At 48.2% G+C, this 24768-nt stretch overlaps 1 protein-coding gene across 1 annotated transcript in view; it reads left to right on the forward strand.

Annotated features, from left to right (window-relative positions):
- GCH1 (GTP cyclohydrolase 1) overlaps nucleotides 1-24104 on the forward strand; it is a 38712-nt gene extending 14608 nt beyond the window's left edge. Inside the window, exons 2-6 of the mRNA XM_040333755.1 lie at nucleotides 10477-10586; nucleotides 13584-13639; nucleotides 19014-19045; nucleotides 21768-21852; nucleotides 23276-24104. Coding sequence (XP_040189689.1) covers nucleotides 10477-10586; nucleotides 13584-13639; nucleotides 19014-19045; nucleotides 21768-21852; nucleotides 23276-23402 — 410 coding nt within the window. The 3' untranslated portion in view covers nucleotides 23403-24104. The remainder of the gene's footprint in view (nucleotides 1-10476; nucleotides 10587-13583; nucleotides 13640-19013; nucleotides 19046-21767; nucleotides 21853-23275) is intronic.
- Nucleotides 24105-24768: the final 664 nt, after the last annotated feature.

Consider the following 24768-nt stretch of genomic DNA (forward strand, 5'->3'; position numbering starts at 1 on the left):
TATAGCGATAGATTTAATTTCCTCATCAGAACACCCAGCCTTGCTCTCCGCTCCCCCTCTCCATTCATCCTCCCGTCCCTCTTCAATCCCAGATAATGAAAGGTTTTGTCGGCGCTCGTCTCCAGCGCCAGGTGTTGGGCGGCGGCCACTTTACGGATTTGTGTGAACGCCGGAGCCATGTTATCACCTTCTAATATCTGTATACAGCATGGGGGGGGGGGGGGGGTAGTGCAATGTAAAGGGGGGTCCACAGCATAGGGGGCGTGTCATAAAATAACCGCCGGCGTCAGTCTGCGTCCTTCACCGCCGGTTACCGTTATCACCGATCATAGACGATCATCCGCGGACTTTCACCTTCTCCAGATAAGAGTTTGCTGATTCCACATCCCTCTGATCTCTATACAGAGAATACAATGTAACCAAAGAACAATGTTACATAGTCACTTCTTATTACACAATCTGACAAAAGTAAGTACACCCCTTTTCATGTGACGGCACTGAAGAAATGACACTTTGTATCTACAATGTTGTGTAGTGAGGGTACACGGGGGGGGGGGGTGTACACAGGGGGGAGGGGTTGTGTAGTGAGTGTACGGGGGGAGGGGTGTACACAGGGGGGGGAGGAGTGTACAGAGGGGAGGGGTGTACAGCTTGTATAACAAATAACAACGCACAGCCATTAATGTCTAAACCGCTGGCAACAAAAGTCAGGACACCCCTAAGTGAAAATCTCCAAATTGGGCCCAATCAGCCATTTTCCCTCCCCCGGTGTCATGTGACTGGTTAGTGTTACAAGGTCTCAGGTGTGATAAATTTGGTGTTATCGCTCTCACTCTCTCATACTGGTCACTGGAAGGACAACATGGCCCCTCATGGCAAAGAACTCTCTGAAGATCTGATATAAAGAATTGTGTCTCTACATAAAGATGGCCGAGGATAGAAGAAGATCGCCGAGACCCTGAGACTGATCTGCAGCACGGGGGCCGGGACCATCCAGCGGGATAACAGGATGGGTTCCCCTCCCCCGCCTCGCCATGGTCCATCAGAGAAGATGAGGTCACGTGATCAGCGTCATATCCAGAGGTCGTCTTTGGGAAATAGACGTATGAGTGCTGCCAGCATTGCTGGGGGAGGGGTCAGCCTGTCAGTGCTCAGACCATACGCCGCACACTGCATCAAATTGGTCTCCAGAAGGAAGCCTCTTCTAAAGATGAGGCACAAGAAAGAGCCGCAAACAGTTTGCTGCAGACTAAGGACATGGATTACTGGAACCGTGTCCTGTGGTCTGATGAGACAAGATAAAGGTATTTGGTGTCAGGCGTGTGTGGGGGGGAGGGGCCAGATGAGGAGGACAAAGACAAGCGAGTCTTCCCTACAGTCAGGCATGGTGGGGGGAGGGTCATAGTCTGGGGGCTGCATGAGTGCTGCCGGCACTGGGGGGCTACAGATCATTGAGGGGACCATGAATGCCGACATGTCCTGTGACCTACTGAAGCAGAGCATGATCCCGTCCCTTCAGAGACTGGGCCGCAGGGTAGTATTCCAACATGATAACCACCCCAAACACACCTCCAAGACCACCACTGCCTTGCTATAGAAGCTGAGGGTGAAGGTGATGGACGGGCCAATCATGTCTCCAGACCTAAACCCTACTGATCATCTGTGGGGGGGGGGGGGGGGGGAAGGGGGAGGAGCGCAAGGTCTCAACATCCACCAGCTCTGTGATGTCATCATGGGGGAGGGGAAGAGGACTCCAGTGACAACCTGTGAAGCTCTGGTGACCTCCATGCCCAAGAGGGTTAAAAATAATGGCGGCCACACAAAATATTGACCCTTTGGGGCCCAATTTGGACATTTTCACTTAGGGGTGTCCTGACTTTTGTTGCCAGCGGTTTAGACATGAATGGCTGTGTGTTGAGTTATTTGTTATACAAGCTGTACACTCACTATAATAAGAGTCTGAGATATAAAAATGATGGAAACCCAACAATGTCTCAGAATCCACATTTTAAAAGGAGAAAAAGAAAATTCACTTTTTTTCCATCATTTGCCGCATTTCAGAGCCGCTGATCTCTTGTGGCGTCTTTTCAGCCACTTCCTGTGACGGGGTGACAACGCAGAAGGAGAGTTGGGGGGAGGAGCAGAGTGATGTCACCCTATAACAGGAAGTGGCTGTACAAGGGCCTCAATGGCGGGATCTCCGGGGAATATATTCTAATGAAAGCTGCAAGTTTAAAAAGATTAAGAATTCAGTTTTGCAACATTATTTCAAAAGTCATATAATAATAATAAATTTACCAACAACAACAACAGTACAGAAGTGTGACATCCTCCCCCGCCCCCCCCTCTGGGGTGATCCTGGCGCCAGCTGCACGTCATTCAGATCCCGCCACTCCGGACGCAATAAGCGACAAAACGAGATCAAAGCGCATTCAAAGTGCGATTATAACTTAATGAAAGGTGGAAAATGACGCAGGTTTGCGTTTCCACGGTTACCGGCACGAGGCGGAACAGGACACAGGAAATTAAAACGTCGTCCTTATCACATCGCGTTCCCTTCAGAGAGACGGCGAGGAAACCGGCCGCCGGGAAACATCACCAAAGCCCAATAATATGCCACCACATGGCGACAAATCCCAACTACAGAAACTGCGATCGTTGTGGAGGATCGGGGATATAGAATAGTATACTGGAATATACACTGATATAATATACACCAACATACTATAACATGATATACCGTATATACTCTATACACTCTCTATATACCATATATACTCTATACACTCTCTATATACCGTATATACTCTATACACTCTCTATATACCGTATATACTCTATACACTCTCTATATACTCTATACACTCTCTATATACCGTATATACTCTATACACTCTCTATATACCGTATATACTCTATACACTCTCTATATACCGTATATACTCTATACACTCTCTATATACCGTATACACTCTCTATATACCGTATATACTCTATACACTCTCTATATACCGTATATACTCTATACACTCTCTCTATATACCGTATATACTCTATACACTCTCTATATACCGTATATATACTCTATACACTCTCTATATACCGTATACACTCTCTATACACCATATACACTCTCTATACACCGTATACACTCTCTATATACCGTATACACTCTCTATATACCGTATATACTCTATACACTCTCTATATACCGTATATACTCTATACACTCTCTATATACCGTATACACTCTCTATATACCGTATATACTCTATACACTCTCTATATACTCTATACACTCTCTATATACCGTATATACTCTATACACTCTCTATATACCGTATATACTCTATACACTCTCTATATACCGTATACACTCTCTATATACCGTATACACTCTCTATATACCGTATATACTCTATACACTCTCTATATACCATATATACTCTATACACTCTCTATATACCGTATATACTCTATATACCGTATACACTCTCTATATACCGTATATACTCTATACACTCTCTATATACCATATATACTCTATACACTCTCTATACCATATATACTCTATACACTCTCTATATACCGTATATACTCTATACACTCTCTATATACCGTATATACTCTATACACTCTCTATATACCGTATACACTCTCTATATACCGTATATACTCTATACACTCTCTATATACCGTATATACTCTATACACTCTCTCTATATACCGTATATACTCTATACACTATATACCGTATATATACTCTATACACTCTCTATATACCGTATACACTCTCTATACACCATATACACTCTCTATACACCGTATACACTCTCTATATACCGTATACACTCTCTATATACCGTATATACTCTATACACTCTCTATATACCGTATATACTCTATACACTCTCTATATACCGTATATACTCTATACACTCTCTATATACCGTATATACTCTATACACTCTCTATATACCGTATACACTCTCTATATACCGTATACACTCTCTATATACCGTATATACTCTATACACCGTATATACTCTATACACTCTCTATATACCATATATACTCTATACACTCTCTATATACCGTATATACTCTATATACCGTATACACTCTCTATATACCGTATATACTCTATACACTCTCTATATACCATATATACTCTATACACTCTCTATACCATATATACTCTATACACTCTCTATATACCGTATATACTCTATACACTCTCTATATACCGTATATACTCTATACACTCTCTATATACCCTATACACTCTCTATATACCATATATACTCTCTACACTCTCTATATACCGTATATACTCTATACACTCTCTATATACCGTATATACTCTATACACTCTCTATATACCGTATATACTCTATACACTCTCTATATACCGTATATACTCTATACACTCTCTATATACCGTATACACTCTATACACTCTCTATATACCGTATATACTCTATACACTCTCTATATACCATATATACTCTCTACACTCTCTATATACCGTATATACTCTATACACTCTCTATATACCGTATACACTCTATACACTCTCTATATACCGTATTTACTCTATACACTCTCTATATACCGTATATACTCTATACACTCTCTATATACCGTATATACTCGATACACTCTCTATATACCGTATACACTCTCTATATACCGTATACACTCTCTATATACCGTATATACTCTACACTCTCTATATACCGTATATACTCTATACACTCTATATATACCGTATATACTCTATACACTCTCTATATACCGTATATACTCTATACACTCTCTATATACCGTATATACTCTATACACTCTCTATATACCGTATACACTCTCTATATACCGTATACACTCTCTATATACCGTATACACTCTCTATATACCGTATATACTCTATACACTCTCTATATACCATATATACTCTATACACTCTCTATATACCGTATATACTCTATACACTCTCTATACCATATATACTCTATACACTCTCTATATACTCTCTATATACCGTATATACTCTATACACTCTCTATATACCCTATACACTCTCTATATACCATATATACTCTATACACTCTCTATATACCGTATATACTCTATACACTCTCTATATACCGTATACACTCTCTATATACCCTATACACTCTCTATATACCATATATACTCTCTACACTCTCTATATACCGTATATACTCTATACACTCTCTATATACCGTATATACTCTATACACTCTCTATATACCGTATACACTCTATACACTCTCTATATACCCTATACACTCTCTATATACCATATATACTCTCTACACTCTCTATATACCGTATATACTCTATACACTCTCTATATACCCTATACACTCTCTATATACCATATATACTCTCTACACTCTCTATATACCGTATATACTCTATACACTCTCTATATACCGTATACACTCTATACACTCTCTATATACCGTATACACTCTATACACTCTCTATATACTCTATACACTCTCTATATACCCTATACACTCTCTATATACCATATATACTCTCTACACTCTCTATATACCATATATACTCTCTACACTCTCTATATACCGTATATACTCTATACACTCTCTATATACCGTATACACTCTATACACTCTCTATATACCGTATACACTCTATACACTCTCTATATACCGTATATACTCTATACACTCTCTATATACCGTATATACTCTATACACTCTCTATATACCGTATACACTCTCTATATACTCTATACACTCTCTATATACCGTATACACTCTCTATATACTCTATACACTCTCTATATACCGTATATACTCGATACACTCTCTATATACCGTATATACTCTATACACTCTCTATATACCGTATATACTCTATACACTCTCTATATACCGTATATACTCTATACACTCTCTATATACCGTATATACTCTATACACTCTCTATATACCGTATATACTCTATACACTCTCTATATACTCTCTATATACCGTATATACTCTATACACTCTCTATATACCCTATACACTCTCTATATACCATATATACTCTATACACTCTCTATATACCGTATATACTCTATACACTCTCTATATACCCTATACACTCTCTATATACCATATATACTCTATACACTCTCTATATACCGTATACACTCTATACACTCTCTATATACCGTATATACTCCTCTATACACTCTCTATATACCCTATACACTCTATACACTCTCTATATACCGTATATACTCTATACACTCTCTATATACCGTATATACTCTATACACTCTCTATATACCGTATATACTCTATACACTCTCTATATACCGTATATACTCTATACACTCTCTATATACCGTATATACTCTATACACACTCTATATACCCTATATACTCTATACACTCTCTATATACCGTATATACTCTATACACACTCTATATACCCTATACACTCTCTATATACCGTATATACTCTATACACTCTCTATATACCGTATATACTCGAGTATAAGCCGAGTTTTTCAGCACATTTTTTGGTGCTAAAAATGCCCCCCTCGGCTTATACTCGAGTCACCTTTTTGCGCCTGATCTCCCGGACTTTGGGGACCCGGAACCTGGACCCCAAACTTGGCACACATGAAGCCCCACTCTTCCTCTACAAGTGTGCAAAGTTTGCTGTCCGGGGGACCTACGGCCGGGGAGCACCGATTTTTCAAACCCGGGCACCCCTTCCATAGACTCCCATGTCCTGGCTGCTACATCCCACCGTCTCCCGTGCACGCCTGGACTCCTCAGGAGGGTGGAGCCAAGGGCCACACACACACCAGAACAATCAGTGTGCAGGTGAATCCTAAAACCCGGACCCAGGACTCGGGATTTCATCCCACCCGGATCTCTAAGACCCCTTTCACACTGAGGGCGTATTGCAGGCCCTATAGCGTTAAAAATAGCGCCTGCAATCTTCCCTCTAGACCCCTTTCACACTGAGGGAGTATTGCAGGCCCTATAGCGTTAAAAATAGCGACTGCAATCTGCCCTTAGACCCCTGAAGCGTTTTATCGTTGAAAAAAAGCTATTAAAATGCTCATAAAACGCTCTCCATGCATCTCAATGGACCCTTTCACACTGAGTCCTGCAAGCAACATCTTTGGAGCAGCTTTTGGGCGCTGGAAAAAAAAACGCTCCAAAACGCCCCTCTCCATTGAAATGAATTGAAAGCGCTGTAAAAACGCCTCACCCTTTCACACTGAGGCGCTGCAGTAACGCCCCCCTCCCGCCGCCATCTGGTGCTTCTCCGGGCTCTCTCGTGCCATCGGAGGCCCGGAGAGCGAATCGGTCGGCGCTGCCTGGAAACCATAGAGATGACTGGTGACCAGATGGTCACCAGTCATCTCTATGACCGTCGGAGGCCCGGGCGCGAAGTTATGACGTCACGCCCGGTACCCGGAAGTAAACAAAGCCGCAATTGCGGCTGTCGGCATGAGATCAGTGATTTTTTTTTTTCACCCACTTCATGCTTGTAAGCCTGGAGGAGAGATGTGGGGGGGAGGGGGAGGTCTTATTGACCCCGCCTCTCTCCATAAAGAGGACCTGTCACACTGATTCCTATTACAAGGGATGTTTGCATACCTTGTAATAGGAATAAAAGTGATAAAAATAAAAAAAATTAAGTTACCGTATTTATCGGCGTATACCGCGCACTTTTTTGCCCTGAAAATCAGGGCAAAATCGTGGGTATACGCCGATACCCGCTTTCCCGCGCCGAGTTTTGAATACTGCGCCGACATATACCGAGCGCAGTACACTCAGGTATAGTCGGGCAGTCTCGGCTCCTTCTGCGCTCACGTCCTGGACGTACAGGACGTCAGCGCGGGTAGCCGAGCATTGCCGACAATACACGAGTGTACTGCGCTCTGTATATGTCGGCGCAGTATTCAAACTTGGCGCGGGAAACGAGCGGGGAGGACGCCGCAGAAAGACGCCGGACCCGCCGAAGAGGACACCGGACCCACCGCAGAAGGACACCCGAAGCCGCAGACGAACGCCGGACCCGACGAGGCCGCCGATAGACGCCGCGCAAGACACCAAAACTAAGTACAAAAAAAACGTTTTTCCACAGTATTCGGGTCAACTTTGGGGTTCGCGGTATACGCGGGAGCGCGTTATACCGCGATAAATACGGAAAATAAAATATAAAAAAAAACGCCCCTGTCCCCGTTATCTCTCGCACAGAAGCGAACACACATGCAGGTCCCGCCCACATATGTAAACGCCACTCAAACCTCCTCTGTAACTCGAAAATAGTAACCTGTGAAAAATGTTAAAGCGTCACCTATGGAGATTTTTAGGTACAGAAGTTTGGCGCCATTCCACGAGTGGGCGCCATTCCACGAGTGGGCGCAATTTTAAAGCATGACATGTTAGGTATCTATTTACTCGGCATAACTTCATCTTTCATATTATACAAAAAAATTGGGCTAACTTTACTGTTTTGTTATTTTTTAATTCATGAAACCGTTTTTTTCCCCCAAAAAAAGGCGTTAGAAAAACTATTGCGCAAATACTGTGCGAGATAAAAAGTTGCAATGTTCGCCATTTTATTCCCTAGGGTGTCTGCTAAAAAAAATATAAATTGTGGATCACTATAGAGCAACAAATGTGCCCAGTACCGTTAGATAGGGCAATATGGTGCTATTCTGCGTTACCCCTTACAATTAAAACTCACCCAACGATAGGACCAACTTTATGGATTGGAAATAAAATATGTCATAATCCGAATTTCTCAACGAATAATTCCCCCCTCTACCCAATAATAGGAAATCCAGAATTCCAGCCTGGTTTGGAATCCCATATACTCAAGAAATTAAAAGAAAAGGGTAGATTTCAAGTCTCCCACTTTCTGGGTGAAAGGGGGTGGATGACAATAGGAGAAATAGCACAAAGGGGAGGGAGCGGTGAGATACCGATATGGCAAGCGCGACAGGTACGACACTTTCTGGAGACTCTGGATGGTGCAGAAAAGTATAAACGGGCACTCACAAAGTTTGAGGAGTACTGTGGAGGAAAGGAACCACTAGCCCATATGGTCTCTAAAATGTATATATTATTGACTGCACCACCAGAAGACTTTAGAATGTCGAGCCTAGTAAAATGGGAGAGAGATTTAGGCCAAGTTTTTTCCCCAATACAAAGCCAAAATATTATAAATTTAGCATTAAATTCTTCAAGATGCACGAAAATACAAGAATTAAATTATAAAATATTAACAAGATGGTACTATACGCCAGCGCGTTTAAACACATTTTTTCCTGAAATGTCAGATAGATGTTGGAGAGGCTGTGGGGAGAAAGGGACAATGCTACATACATTTTGGGGATGTCCAATAATACAACAATTCTGGGAAACAGTACGGAGAATTACACAAGTATTTACGGAATATCATATTCCAGATGACCCCTCGTTTTTTCTACTACATCATGCTGAAATATATCCGGTGAGATATAAGGGATCAATGATGTGTCATTTGATAAATGCGGCGAAAAGTTGCATTGCAACAAAATGGAAAGACCCCGAGGCACCTCCAATATCTATGTGGCTGAAAAAAGTAAGGAAAATAGGGATAATGGAGAAACTCCTCCCAAAAACAATAGATAAGAAACAGCAAATTAAAATGATATGGGCACCTTGGGAATTATTTTTACAGTCGGAGGAAGGTAAAAAGCTAATAGGAGAATAAGATAAAGGGTAGTAGATGGAAGAAAGAAGGAAAATAGGAGAGAGAACATTTTGCGCACGGTTGGAGGACAGCGGAGGAGGGGAGGGGTGTATTGTATTGTCTTATTAAGAATTTTTTTTTTTTTTTTTTTTTTTTTTCTCTTCTCCTAATTCTTCTCTCCGGCCTGAGGATAGACGGCTGGAGGAGGGGAATGGGGGAAGAAGGGGGTCTAGAGGTAGGGATAAGGGGGGAAGGAAAGGGGGGATAAAATGAGGAAGGAAGTGCTGCGGGAATAAGGAGGGAATTAGTACTTTAGATAAAGAATAAATGGATATTTAGTGGGAGATGGAATACTCGGGTAGTCTGAAATTTAGTTTAGAAGTAGAAAGTATTTGGTCTATTATAGAGGAATGGATTGAAACTAGTAGTGATACAGATATTATGAATAGTAAATAGAGTTGAAGAGAGAGAATAAATATAATTTCCATATATATGTTGATGTATAGGACTATGCTCAGTCCTCTTCTTATGTTTCCTGTATCACTTTCTTGCTTTTTGTTTTCTTGGAAAAGAAACGAAATAAAAAGGAAAACTAAAAAAACATATATACAAAACAATTGTGATTTTTTTACATGAAGGAGAGAAGTGCCAGAATTGCGCGGTGGTAAAGTGGTTACGATTTTTTTTATTGATCTCGGTTTCTATTAATTGGGTGAAATGTCTTTTCAGACGTCCTGAATGACGCCATCTTCGATGAGGATCACGACGAGATGGTGATCGTGAAGGACATCGACATGTTCTCCATGTGTGAGCACCACTTGGTCCCCTTCATCGGAAAGGTAATTCCGCCACTTAAGTCTGTTTTGTTTCGCCAATTCCAGCCGTTCTTCCTGAACGCTCGTCTGACGGCCGCGGTTTCGCGCTCGGAGACGTCTTGCGATAATGGCGCGGTCCTTTCAGGCTGCCGGGTGTCATGATGTCATTTGCCAGCGAAAAAAAAAAATCAATATTGAAAAAATCAATTCGCGTGAATAAAAAGTGAAATGACACGGCGAGGGCGGCAAAAAAACGAGCGCAGCGCGCCCTGAAAGGATTAATCCGATTGTGGCCCGCGTGTAAAGAGGAACTCCGGGGCAGAGACACAGATCAGTGCAGCTCTGCATTTATCAATACATGGCTGCAGGGCCGCCATCAGGAATTATGGGGCCCCTTACACAGCTTCAGGCCTCTTTCACACGGAGCGGACCGTTTCTGTGTCCGCTGGCTCAGCGGGGATCATCCGTAATCCCCGCTGAGCTGTCGGCGGATAGGGCGGTTACCCGCACACTGTGAAGAGACCGCCCTGTCTCTCCTCTGCTCTCCCCTATGGAGAATCGGATGCAGACGGACCGTATGTCCGTCTTCTTCCGATCCGTTCCGCCGGACGGAAGATAAATAGGGTTTTCTTCCGTCCGCAAAAGCGGATCCTGATGGACGCGGATGGTTGCGGACGTTAGCGGATGCTCCAACCGCTAACGGACGCGATCCCATAGGGATTCATTACAAGTCCGTAAACGGACTTGTAATAAGCGGACGAACGGTCCGCTAGTGTGAAAGAGGCCTCAGGCGTGGGCCCCCTGGAGCAGAGAACAAGAGGAGGGTGCTGCCGCCTGACGTACAAAAAAAAGAAAGGGGGGGGGTTGCCCCTTAAATAAAAAAAAAAATATATATAAAAAGAAAAATTAAAAACTATATATATATATATATATAGAAAAAAAGGGGGGGAAAATCATCCGGGGTCCTGAGGGGACCTCTGGGCCCTTTAGTAAAAAGGAAAAAAAAAAAGAAATAAAAAAAATATATATATAATGATTTTAAAAAATTTAATAAAAAAAAAAGGGGGAGGGGGGGTTGCCATCTGGGGTCCTGGGGACCTCTGGGCCCTTTAATAAAAAGAAAAAATGAAAAAAAAAAATGAAATAAAAAAATATATATAAAAAGAAAAATTAAAAACTTTTAATAAAAAAAAAGGAAGGGGGAGGGGGGTAGCCAACTGGGGTGCTGGGGACCTCTGGGCCCTTTAATAATAATAAAAAAATAATAATTATATATATATAAAAATTAAACAATTTTTAATAAAAAAAAGGGGGGGGGTGTTGCCATCCAAGGTCCTGGGGACCTCTGGGCCCTTTAATAAAAAGAAAAATGGGGGGGTTGCCATCCGGGCCCCTTACTCAATCCCCCCCGCCCCCCCCCGATGGCGGCCCTGCATGTCTGTTGTGGAAGCTGCAAATCACTGTTAGAGCCGGAGCTGCGCTGATGGCGACGGACTAACGGGAGCCGCGTTAAGCTCCTCCTCTGCAGTAACCACTGGGTGTCGCTCACTTGGCGTGGCCGACCATTTACAGAATTTATGCCCCAAAATAGATTGTTACTATTATTAAATGATTTGTATTTTTCATATTTATAGCCGTTTTATATGTGGAAAGAAAGATGTACAGCGGAACCTCGGATTGCGAGTAACGCGGTTAACGAGCATTTTTAAAAATCTTGACTTGGTTTGCGAGTGTTGTCTCGCAGGATTCAGGCCAAAGTGGTGTGCAGTACCACGTTTGGCCTGAGGTGGGGGGGGGGGGGGGGCGCCGTAGCCGAGCAGAGCCGTTTGGAAAACCTCGGAAATACTGCGTTTCCGAGTTCAGCCAAGCTGTCCTCTGCGCTTTCCGGGTGCTTCCAAGGCTCTCCGGCGCCCCCCCACCTCTGGCCACATGCGGTATTGCATGCCATTGAAGTCAATGCAGAACAAATTATCTTTGTTTCCATTGACTTCTATGGGGAAACTCGCTTTGATATGCAAGTGCTTTGGATTACGAGCATTCTCCTGGAACCGATTCTACTTGTAATCTGAGGTTCCACTGTATTAGGAAACCTCTTTATATTTATAGGGTAGGGAGTATGTTGATGGAATGTACAGTTGTGCTCATAAGTTTACACACCCCGGCAGAATGTGAAAAGATTTACAGGGGAACCTCGGATTGCGAGTAACATGGTTAACGAGCGTTTCGCAATACGAGCGCTGTATTTTTTTTTAAATCCTGACTCGGTTTGCGAGCGTTGTCTCGCAAAACAAGCAGGATTCAGGCCAAAGCGGGTGCAGTACCGCGTTTGGCCTGAAGTGGGGGGGGGGCGCCAGAGCCATTCGGAAAACCTCGGAAATACTGCGTTCGCGAGCCTTTCCGAGTCCAGTCGAGCTGTCCTCTCCTCGGCCCTTTCCGGGTGTTTCCTAGGCTCCCCGGCTCCTCCCCTGGTAGCCACGTCGCACGACCGCGCAATTGTCAGTTAAAGCGACGCAGTGCTGAATCGCAAAAAATGCTCTGGTCTTTGGGCAGCCAAATGGTCCGGTGCTGAAGTGGTTAAAGGGGGGGGGGGGGCAATACACGGGTATGTAAACTTTTGATCATTTGGGGAGTTTCTGTTGCGATATGAAAAGAGGAAACACAGGTGATCGATAATAAAGGACTTCAGCCGATCGCTGACCATGAGAGAGAGGAAAGATTTTCTCATTTCATATTCTCTGAGAAATGGCCAAGAAATCCTCAATTCTCCCGGGGTATGTAAACTTATGAGCACAGCGGTATGTAAACATTTTGCCCTGAGATACAGTGACAGAAATATGGAACAGCAAAGAGTGGCGATCACATGAAATGTTACAATGATACTTCTGCTCTTGCAGTGAAATGCTCCTGGGTGTGCGGGGAGCCTCGGGGCCCCATCGGGCTCTTCACATCTGCTGTTGTGTAATTATTTGCTCGCCGCACACACTCACCCCCTCCCCTCCCCCCCTCCTCTGCTCCCTGCAGGTGCACATAGGTTATCTACCCAACAAACAAGTGCTGGGGCTCAGCAAGCTGGCCAGGTAAGTGCAGATCGATTTTTTTTTATTCATTTATTTGGGGAATTCTATAGCGAGCGGCGCCGTGACGTCATCCATTCATCCGAGGCGCCTGTGTAAATAGCGAGTGATGATGGGGCACATGGCGGGGGATGGGATCTACAGTGAGCAGACGTTGGTTTTTACGGGAAACGTGGAGGATGGAGAGAATTATCGTCCATGGCGGTCATTGTGCGCAACGCGTCAATGGGGGGGGGGGGGGGGGAGGGGACAGGAGAGGGGAGGGGGTCTCCTATCAGGGAAGATGTTGTATCAAACCGGCAGGATGAAATGGGAGGATTAGTGCCCCATCATTGGTATCAGTGGGAGGAATAGTGTCCCATCATTGGTGTCAGTGGGAGGAATAGTGTCCCATCATTGGTGTCAGTGGGGGGAATAGTGTCCCATCATTGGTGTCGGTGGGGGGAATAGTGTCCCATCATGGTGTCAGTGGGGGGGAATAGTGTCCCATCATTGGTGTCAGTGGGGGGAATAGTGTCCCATCATTGGTGTCAGTGGGGGGAATAGTGTCCCATCATTGGTGTCAGTGGGGGGAATAGTGTCCCATCATTGGTGTCAGTGGGGGAATAGTGTCCATCATTGGTGTCAGTGGAAGGAATAGTGTCCCATCATTGGTGTCAGTGGGGGGAATAGTGTCCCATCATTGGTGTCAGTGGGGGGAATAGTGTCCCATCATTGGTGTCAGTGGGGGGAATAGTGCCCCATCATTGGTGTCAGTGGAAGGAATAGTGTCCCATCATTGGTGTCAGTGGGAGGAATAGTGTCCCATCATTGGTATCAGTGGGAGGAATAGTGTCCCATCATTGGTGTCAGTGGGAGGAATAGTGTCCCATCATTGGTATCAGTGGGAGGAATAGTGTCCCATCATTGGTATCAGTGGGGGGAATAGTGTCCCATCATTGGTGTCAGTGGGGGGAATAGTGTCCCATCATTGGTGTCAGTGGGGGGGAATAGTGTCCCATCATTGGTGTCAGTGGGAGGAATAGTGTCCCATCAGGTCGGAATTTATTCCTGGATTCGGACCAGAAGACGCACGGGGCCTTTCTGTATGCGGAGCACGGCCGCCCATTACCATGGAGATGCTCTCTCACTCTCCTTCCCATATATGTGAACCCGTCCTTCGCTCTTTCTATCGTAGTTCCCGTTTAAGAAATTGTGTGACACCAACTAGAGACCCCCCCCAGAGTCCCCCTTCTCCGGAGTCCTCCCCTCCCCCGCACAGCGCTGTTCAGGGGATTATTTGCAGAAGATTTGGAATTTATCTTCCTCCAGCATTTTGAAGACGCAGCGCTGACTTTTTTTCCAATTAAATTTGACATTTGGGAGAGCGAAGGATCGCGGCCGGAGGAGGGGAAGACAAACGTTACAAGGATTAACCAGAAATACGCAGACAGAAAATTCACCTTTTTTTTTTACTTGAACTGTATGAAATGTCCGGCGTGGGGGGAGTTCCCACCATACCTGTGCTGAGTTCCCGGGTCTGTACACCCGCTGTGCCCATTATGAGGGGTTCCCACCATCCCTGTGCTGAGTTCCTGGGTCTGTACACCCGCTGTGCCCATTATGAGGGGTTCCCACCATCCCTGTGCTGAGTTCCCCGGTCTGTACACCCGCTGTGCCCATTATGAGGGGTTCCCACCATCCCTGTGCTGAGTTCCCCGGTCTGTACACCCGCTGTGCCCATTATGAGGGGTTCCCACCATCCCTGTGCTGAGTTCCCGGGTCTGTACACCCCGCTGTGCCCCATTATGAGGGGTTCCCACCATCCCTGTGCTGAGTTCCCGGGTCTGTACACCCGCTGTGCCCATTATGAGGGGTTCCCACCATCCCTGTGCTGAGTTCCCGGGTCTGTACACCCGCTGTGCCCCATTATGAGGGGTTCCCACCATCCCTGTGCTGAGTTCCCGGGTCTGTTACCCCCGCTGTACCCATTATGAGGGGTTCCCACCATCCCTGTGCTGAGTTCCCGGGTCTGTACACCCGCTGTGCCCCATTATGAGGGGTTCCCACCATCCCTGTGCTGAGTTCCTGGGTCTGTACACCCGCTGTGCCCCATTATGAGGGGTTCCCACCATCCCTGTGCTGAGTTCCCGGGTCTGTACACCCGCTGTGCCCCATTATGAGGGGTTCCCACCATCCCTGTGCTGAGTTCCCGGGTCTGTACCCCCCGCTGTGCCCATTATGAGGGGTTCCCACCATCCCTGTGCTGAGTTCCCGGGTCTGTACACCCGCTGTGCCCCATTATGAGGGGTTCCCACCATCCCTGTGCTGAGTTCCCGGGTCTGTACCCCCGCTGTGCCCCATTATGAGGGGTTCCCACCATCCCTGTGCTGAGTTCCCGGGTCTGTACACCCGCTGTGCCCATTATGAGGGGTTCCCACCATCCCTGTGCTGAGTTCCCGGGTCTGTACCCCCCGCTGTGCCCCATTATGAGGGGTTCCCACCATCCCTGTGCTGAGTTCCCGGGTCTGTACACCCGCTGTGCCCATTATGAGGGGTTCCCACCATCCCTGTGCCGAGTTCCCGGGTCTGTACACCCGCTGTGCCCCATTATGAGGGGTTCCCACCATCCCTGTGCTGAGTTCCCGGGTCTGTACACCCGCTGTGCCCATTATGAGGGGTTCCCACCATCCCTGTGCTGAGTTCCCGGGTCTGTACACCCGCTGTGCCCATTATGAGGGGTTCCCACCATCCCTGTGCTGAGTTCCCGGGTCTGTACACCCGCTGTGCCCATTATGAGGGGTTCCCACCATCCCTGTGCTGAGTTCCCGGGTCTGTACACCCGCTGTGCCCATTATGAGGGGTTCCCACCATCCCTGTGCTGAGTTCCCGGGTCTGTACACCCGCTGTGTCCATTATGAGGGGTTCCCACCATCCCTGTGCCGAGTTCCCGGGTCTGTACACCCGCTGTGCCCCATTATGAGGGGTTCCCACCATCCCTGTGCTGAGTTCCCGGGTCTGTACACCCGCTGTGCCCATTATGAGGGGTTCCCACCATCCCTGTGCTGAGTTCCCGGGTCTGTACACCCGCTGTGCCCATTATGAGGGGTTCCCACCATCCCTGTGCTGAGTTCCCGGGTCTGTACACCCGCTGTGCCCATTATGAGGGGTTCCCACCATCCCTGTGCTGAGTTCCCGGGTCTGTACACCCGCTGTGCCCATTATGAGGGGTTCCCACCATCCCTGTGCTGAGTTCCCGGGTCTGTACACCCGCTGTGCCCATTATGAGGGGTTCCCACCATCCCTGTGCTGAGTTCCTGGGTCTGTACACCCGCTGTGCCCATTATGAGGGGTTCCCACCATCCCTGTGCTGAGTTCCCCGGTCTGTACACCCGCTGTGCCCATTATGAGGGGTTCCCACCATCCCTGTGCTGAGTTCCCCGGTCTGTACACCCGCTGTGCCCCATTATGAGGGGTTCCCACCATCCCTGTGCTGAGTTCCCGGTCTGTACACCCGCTGTGCCCCATTATGAGGGGTTCTCACCATCCCTGTGCTGAGTTCCCGGGTCTGTACACCCGCTGTGCCCCATTATGAGGGGTTCCCACCATCCCTGTGCTGAGTTCCTGGGTCTGTACACCCGCTGTGCCCCATTATGAGGGGTTCCCACCATCCCTGTGCTGAGTTCCCGGGTCTGTACACCCGCTGTGCCCCATTATGAGGGGTTCCCACCATCCCTGTGCTGAGTTCCCGGGTCTGTACCCCCCGCTGTGCCCATTATGAGGGGTTCCCACCATCCCTGTGCTGAGTTCCCGGGTCTGTACACCCGCTGTGCCCCATTATGAGGGGTTCCCACCATCCCTGTGCTGAGTTCCCGGGTCTGTACCCCCGCTGTGCCCCATTATGAGGGGTTCCCACCATCCCTGTGCTGAGTTCCCGGGTCTGTACACCCGCTGTGCCCATTATGAGGGGTTCCCACCATCCCTGTGCTGAGTTCCCGGGTCTGTACCCCCCGCTGTGCCCCATTATGAGGGGTTCCCACCATCCCTGTGCTGAGTTCCCGGGTCTGTACACCCGCTGTGCCCATTATGAGGGGTTCCCACCATCCCTGTGCCGAGTTCCCGGGTCTGTACACCCGCTGTGCCCCATTATGAGGGGTTCCCACCATCCCTGTGCTGAGTTCCCGGGTCTGTACACCCGCTGTGCCCATTATGAGGGGTTCCCACCATCCCTGTGCTGAGTTCCCGGGTCTGTACACCCGCTGTGCCCATTATGAGGGGTTCCCACCATCCCTGTGCTGAGTTCCCGGGTCTGTACACCCGCTGTGCCCATTATGAGGGGTTCCCACCATCCCTGTGCTGAGTTCCCGGTCTGTACACCCGCTGTGCCCATTATGAGGGGTTCCCACCATCCCTGTGCTGAGTTCCCGGGTCTGTACACCCGCTGTGTCCATTATGAGGGGTTCCCACCATCCCTGTGCCGAGTTCCCGGGTCTGTACACCCGCTGTGCCCCATTATGAGGGGTTCCCCCCATCCCTGTGCTGAGTTCCCGGTCTGTACACCCGCTGTGCCCATTATGAGGGGTTCCCACCATCCCTGTGCTGAGTTCCCGGGTCTGTACACCCGCTTGTGCCCATTATGAGGTGTTCCCACCATCCTGTGCTGAGTTCCCGGGTCTGTACACCCGCTGTGCCCCATTATGAGGGGTTCCCTCCATCCCTGTGCTGAGTTCCCGGGTCTGTACACCCGCTGTGCCCATTATGAGGGGTTCCCACCATCCCTGTGCTGAGTTCCCGGGTCTGTACACCCGCTGTGTCCATTATGAGGGGTTCCCACCATCCCTGTGCTGAGTTCCCGGGTCTGTACACCCGCTGTGCCCATTATGAGGGGTTCCCACCATCCCTGTGCTGAGTTCCCGGGTCTGTACACCCGCTGTGCCCATTATGAGGGGTTCCCACCATCCCTGTGCTGAGTTCCCGGGTCTGTACACCCGCCGTGCCCATTATGAGGGGTTCCCACCATCCCTGTGCTGAGTTCCCGGGTCTGTACACCCGCTGTGCCCATTATGAGGGGTTCCCACCATCCCTGTGCTGAGTTCCCGGGTCTGTACACCCGCTGTGCCCATTATGAGGGGTTCCCACCATCCCTGTGCTGAGTTCCCGGGTCTGTACACCCGCTGTGCCCATTATGAGGAAGGTTTACAGAATTGAAGGGGCTTTGGCTGGGTGGGTGTTACCACAGTGGCAATGTCCAATGAGAAGACAGGAGGCGGGGCAGTGAGTCTCAGGAGCTGTATAAAGTGGGGTGATGTGTGAATTATATTCGGGATAAATGTATCGGATTGAAGATTCTTTTCTCGCTGCAACAAAGTAACAAAAACTATCATTTATTTTCTTTTAGGATTGTGGAAATCTACAGCAGGAGACTACAAGGTGAGCAGTGATGTCATCAAGTGTAACCAGAGCACGTGTCCCCATCAGAGGGACCCCATAGACCAAGTGTCCCCATCAGAGGGACCCCATAGACCAAGTGTCCCCATCAGAGGGACCCCATAGACCAAGTGTCCCCATCAGAGTGACCCCCATAGAGCAGGTGTCCCCATCAGAGTGACCCCCATAGAGCAGGTGTCTCCATCAGAGTGACCCCTATAGAGCAGGTGACCCCATCAGAGTTGTGAACCTTCACAAGTTAGAAAAGTGTACCTGATGAAGAAGTCCAGCCAGGCAGGCGGGGGGCAGCAGAGGGCAGGCGGGGGGCAGCAGAGGGCAGGCGGGGGGCAGCTTGAGGAAGCAACGTTCTGCTGGGTGGAGGAATTTGCTGAAGAGAGCCAGGCGCACAGGTGGCGTCATTGGTTGCTAGGAGTACGGCGGCGGTCCTAGCAACCAATGACGGTAGTGCAGCAGGGATCTAGCGCCACAGACTGGCGGGTCGCTGTACAGGAATGGAGTGCGGCCAGCAGACAGATCCTGGAGACGGCGCCGATCTTCGCACCAGGGGGGGGGGGCTACTGGAGGGACCGACATCCCCAATCACAGCCCTAAATGATGGAAGAAGATGACCCCCCCATCCCCCCTTGTCTGTGCAAGTGGCCGGGGATTTTACCAGCCACCCTCTCCCCCATCCCCCATCCCGGCATCATGAGGCAGCTGCCTAAGCCGCCTTATTGTATCGCCGCCCCCCGGATCTAACAGAAAATCCTGCGCTTCCTTCAAAAGTGCCGACCCCCCCCCCCCAAAAAAAACACCCCCATGAGCTGCATTGTAAGTAAATGAAACCGATCTCCAATGTTGGCCCCTCCCCCCCGACATAAATCCATTCATACCCGTCAATATATAAAGAATTCAAATTAAGACACATAAAAAAAAAAACCCACAGCGAGTCGGGAATGACGATCGGGAGTCGGGAATGACGATCGGGAGTCGGGAATGACGATCGGGAGTCGGGAATGACGATCGGGAGTCGGGAATGACGATCGCCGGTCACGCGGACTTCCTTTTATGTATTTATTTCTATTTGACGCGGACGATCGATTCGTATAGAACGTACGCCGCCGGTGACACCGCGGATCACCCAATTGTCACTTTGTATCCTGAATAGTGGAGAGTCTGATGAGTAGTTGGGGGAGGGGTCACGGCGGCGATTGTACGGCGGATGGCCTCGCAGGGCGCCCAGCGCGGAGAGCTAAGCGCGGCGGCTTGTATTGCCCTTTATGGGGAAATGAATTGTTCTGACAGCTGCACTTTAACGACGCGCGCGGTGACGTCACACGGAGGTGACCGGTCATCATGGGAGGAGATTTTTGGATACATTCAGGTTTTCTGTCCGACGGCCCGGCGCTGAAATATACGATTTATTATTATATCCGCATTCTGAGAGGGGGGGGGGGGGGGGACAAACGGCGGACGCCAAAAAAATAAAAAAGAGTGAGAAGGGGGGCTGCATTGTGAGCCCAGGGCAGCAGCTGACCCCTCCCCCCTCCTTGTTTACTTGGCAGTCCCGTGTATGACCCCCCCCCCAAATATTGGTGTCACCCCCCCTGGGAGGGGCAGATAACTAGATGAAGAGAAAATAAAAAAAAGGTAATAATCCAAGAAAAATACATTGGGACACGGGAGCCGACGCGTTTCAGACACGGGAGCCAACGCGTTTCAGACACGGGAGCCAACGCGTTTCAGACTTTCAAAAAGTGCTTATTCATAGGGGCAGATATCTGGGGCTCCCAAATCCCTCCCCTCTGTTAATTTACTATTACCCCCACCTCATTTTTGGGGGAACAGTTTTCCCCCAATATTCAGATTTAGGCATTTTGGGAGGAAGGGGGGGGGGGGGGGGAGGGGGGGTCTGGGACAAAGCATGGAAACCCCACAATGTTGAAAGGCAGGTGGCCTGGTATGGTACAGGAAGGGGGGGGGGAGGGGATGTTCACTGCTATATATAATAAACATACACACACCGTTACCAAAAGTATTGGGACGCCTGCCTTTACACGCACATGACACTTTGTATCTACAATGTTGTGTAGTGAGTGTACACGGGGGGGGGAGGAGTGTACATGGAGGGGGGAGGGGTGTACACAGGGGGGAGGGGTGTACAGCTTGTATAACAAATAACTCAACACACAGCCATTAATGTCTAAACCCGCTGGCAACAAAAGTCAGGACACCCCTAGGTGAAAATTTCCAAATTGGGCTCCAATTAGCCATTTTCCCCTCCCCCGGTGTCATGTGACTTGTTAGTGTTACAAAGTCTCAGGTGTGATAAATTTGGTGTTATCGCTCTCACTCTCTCATACTGGTCACTGGAAGGACAACATGGCCCCTCATGGCAAAGAACTCTCTGAGGATCTATGAAAAAAGCAACAAAAGTGAGTACACCCCTTAGTGAAAATGTTCAAATTGGGCCCAATGAGGGGTGTACTCACTTTTGTGAGATACTGTATATATAAATAAATACAACTCTACTGCTTGAAGTAAAGGGAAGCCGCGAGAACGGACGCAGCCAATCACAGAATGTACGGAATTCCTGCGTTGTATGGATTGGGATTGTCGCCGATCGGTGGAGCGTCACTTTCAGCGCGCCGCGTTGTGCGGTATAGAGGAGGAGGAGCAGGACGATCGTAGTGACATTTCATTGTCTTTCTATATTTTCCCGCAGTTCAAGAACGCCTTACCAAACAGATCGCCATCGCGATTACAGAAGCCTTACAGCCCGCCGGTGTGGGCGTGGTCATAGAAGCGAGGTGAGTGCTTCTCTCTTCTTCCCGAAACCCCCAAATGTATCCGTCCGATCCGGAACATTTCACAAACTTCTCTTACCTGTTGTTGTTGTAATGCAGCTTTGACTAAGGCCCCATACACACGCTAGAATCCATCCGCTGAAAAAATGGGTTTCAGCGGATAGATCCTATGGTGTGTACAATCCAGCGGATCTGTTTCCGCGGATATTTATCCCCTGGGATGGATTTCCAGCGGATAAATATTTGCTGACATGCTATCAAATCTATCCGCTGGAGTCCATCCCAATGGATGGATCCGCTGGTCTGTACAGACTCACCGGATCCATCCATCCGAAGGGATCCCCCGCATGCGTCGTAATGATTCGACGCATGCGTGGAATTCCTTATATGACAGCGTCGCGCACGTCGCCGCGTCATAATCGCGGCGACGGCGCGACACGTCATCGCCAGAGGATTTCGGCGCGGATTTAGATTCGATGGTGAGTACACGCCATCGGATGGAAATCCGCGGAAATCCTCGAGAGGATTTATCCGTGGAAACGGTCCGCTGGATAAATCCTCCCGTGTGTATGGGGGCCTAAGAGTCGGGGGGGGGGGAGCCAACACTGAAGGGGGGGGGGGGGGGCGCACAACATTTGCACCGCCCCCGCAAATAAGCCCAGAAATGCGTCTAATATGTTTATTTTTCTATCATCGGCAGCACCATATAGTGGTCTTAAAGCGGCGGTCCGCCGAATACATTTTTAAAAAAAAAATGTTTTAACCACTTAAGACCCGGACCTTTAGGCAGGTAAAGGACCCGGCCAGTTTATGCGATTCGGCACGGCGTCGCTTTAACAGACAATTGCGCGGTCGTGCGGCGTGGCTCCCAAACAAAATTGGCGTCCTTTTTTCCCCACAAATAGAGCTTTCTTTTGGTGGTATTTGATAACCTCTGCGGATTTTATTTTTTGCGCCATAAACAAAAATAGAGCGACAATTTTGAATTTTTTTTTATATTTTTTACTTTTTTCTATAATAAAAATCCCCCAAAAATATATAAAAAAAAAAAATTTTTTCCTCAGTTTAGGCCGATACGTATTCTTCTACATATTCCTTTTATCTATATATATATATTTTGGGGATATTTATTATAGCAAAAAGTAAAAAAAAAATTGAATTTTTTTTTTCAAAATTTTCGCTCTTTTTTTTTTTTTTTATTTATAGCGCAAACAAAAATAAAAACCTGCAGAGGTGATCAAATGCCACCAAAATAAAGCCCCCTGTGGTTCTGTTTTTTGCCCCCGTGGTTCTGTTTTTTTGCCCCCTTTGTTCTGTTTTTTGCCCCCCCCCCCCCCCCGGTTCTGTTTTTTTTGCCCCCTTTGTTCTGTTTTTTGCCCCCCCCGTTCTGTTTTTTGCTCACATGGTGTGTTTTATGTTTCTCCAGCCACATGTGTATGGTAATGAGAGGGGTCCAGAAAATGAACAGCAAGACGGTAACGAGCACCATGCTGGGCGTCTTCAGGGAGGATCCGAAAACCCGAGAAGAGTTCCTGACCCTCATCAAGAGCTGATCCCCGAGCCGACCCCCCCGTGATGTGTACTGTAGAGCCGACCCCCCGTGATGTGTACTGTAGAGCCGACCCCCCGTGATGTGTACTGTAGAGCCGACCCCCCGTGATGTGTACTGTAGAGCCGACCCCCCGTGATGTGTACTGTAGAGCTTGTGCTCCTGGTGGGTTCTGTCCGCCTGCGTCTCGTTATATCGTCTCGTCTATATCCACTGTTCAGATGACGTCTCAGAGAAGCCGCCGCCCGTGGTCCGTCCCGTGATTCCCGTATTCATATCTGACGGACAATACCCATCACCTGACCCCTCTCTGGGGTCACAGGCAGAAATAAACACCTGGCTGAGGTTCTAATCCCTCACCATGCCATCCAAATCTTAAGCTTTAAAGAGAAATATGGGTGAAGGCACCATTGCTGATCTCTGAAAATGCTAGCTGCCTGGCTGTCCCTGTGTGCCTCCTATATACATTCCAGTCTCATGTCGGTGACAGCCAGGAAACACGCATTTTCTAGGGATGCACCGGCACTGGTATTGGTGCCGATCGCGATTATCATTACTCGCCCCAAAGGCTCCCGATACTTTGCAGGGCGATGTGCGTCAATGCAAACTGAAGTGGTGCGAATCGCACTGTAAAGAAATCGCATGCAATGCTTGTGTGTGTAAATGGGAAGAGCGCCATCTAGCGGCCAGTTACATTTTTTTTTTATAACAGTACGTCTCTAGCCACATCCAAAATATTCTACATAGGAGTCCCGGTCCGCCGATGACAGCGAATCGGAGCCGCCGGAGGGCTGGAGAAGTTCCGGGACCCCGCGGGTATAGGGTGGAATTGATGTCGGCTTGGGGGGCGGACCTTCTCTATAATCTCCTCCCAGCCTGAGGCCGTGATTAGCCATCATCGGCGGACCGGGACACCTATGCACAATAATCTACACTGGAGGTGCTCAGGCTGGGAGGAGCTATAGAGAAGGTCCGCCCCCCAAGCTGACATCAATTCCACCCAATACCCACTGGGTCCCGGAACTTCTCCAGCCCTGTGAGCACCTCCTGAGGCCGCGATTAGCCATCATCGGCGGACCGGGACACCTATGTCGATTATTGTGCATAGGTGTCCCCAGGCCTCGACAAAATCCGGGCGCCAGGTCGCAATTGCAACAAGAAATTGTGACCTGGCGCCCGCGCCCGCCGGTAATTGAGGCTGCGGCATTGTGGCCTAGAAGGATCCTGTGTCTCCGTGTGCCCCATCTCCACGCGATCGCGGCGGGCCCGCGGCGGCCGGTAATTTAGGCCGCGGCTTTGCAGCCTTGTGAAGGCCCAAGCTGCCTTCTGTGACCTGGCGCCATCTGGTGGTGGCCGTTGGCATTACAAGT

The sequence above is a fragment of the Rana temporaria genome, chromosome 13 (assembly GCF_905171775.1).
Source record: "Rana temporaria chromosome 13, aRanTem1.1, whole genome shotgun sequence".
NCBI lineage: Eukaryota > Metazoa > Chordata > Amphibia > Anura > Ranidae > Rana > Rana temporaria.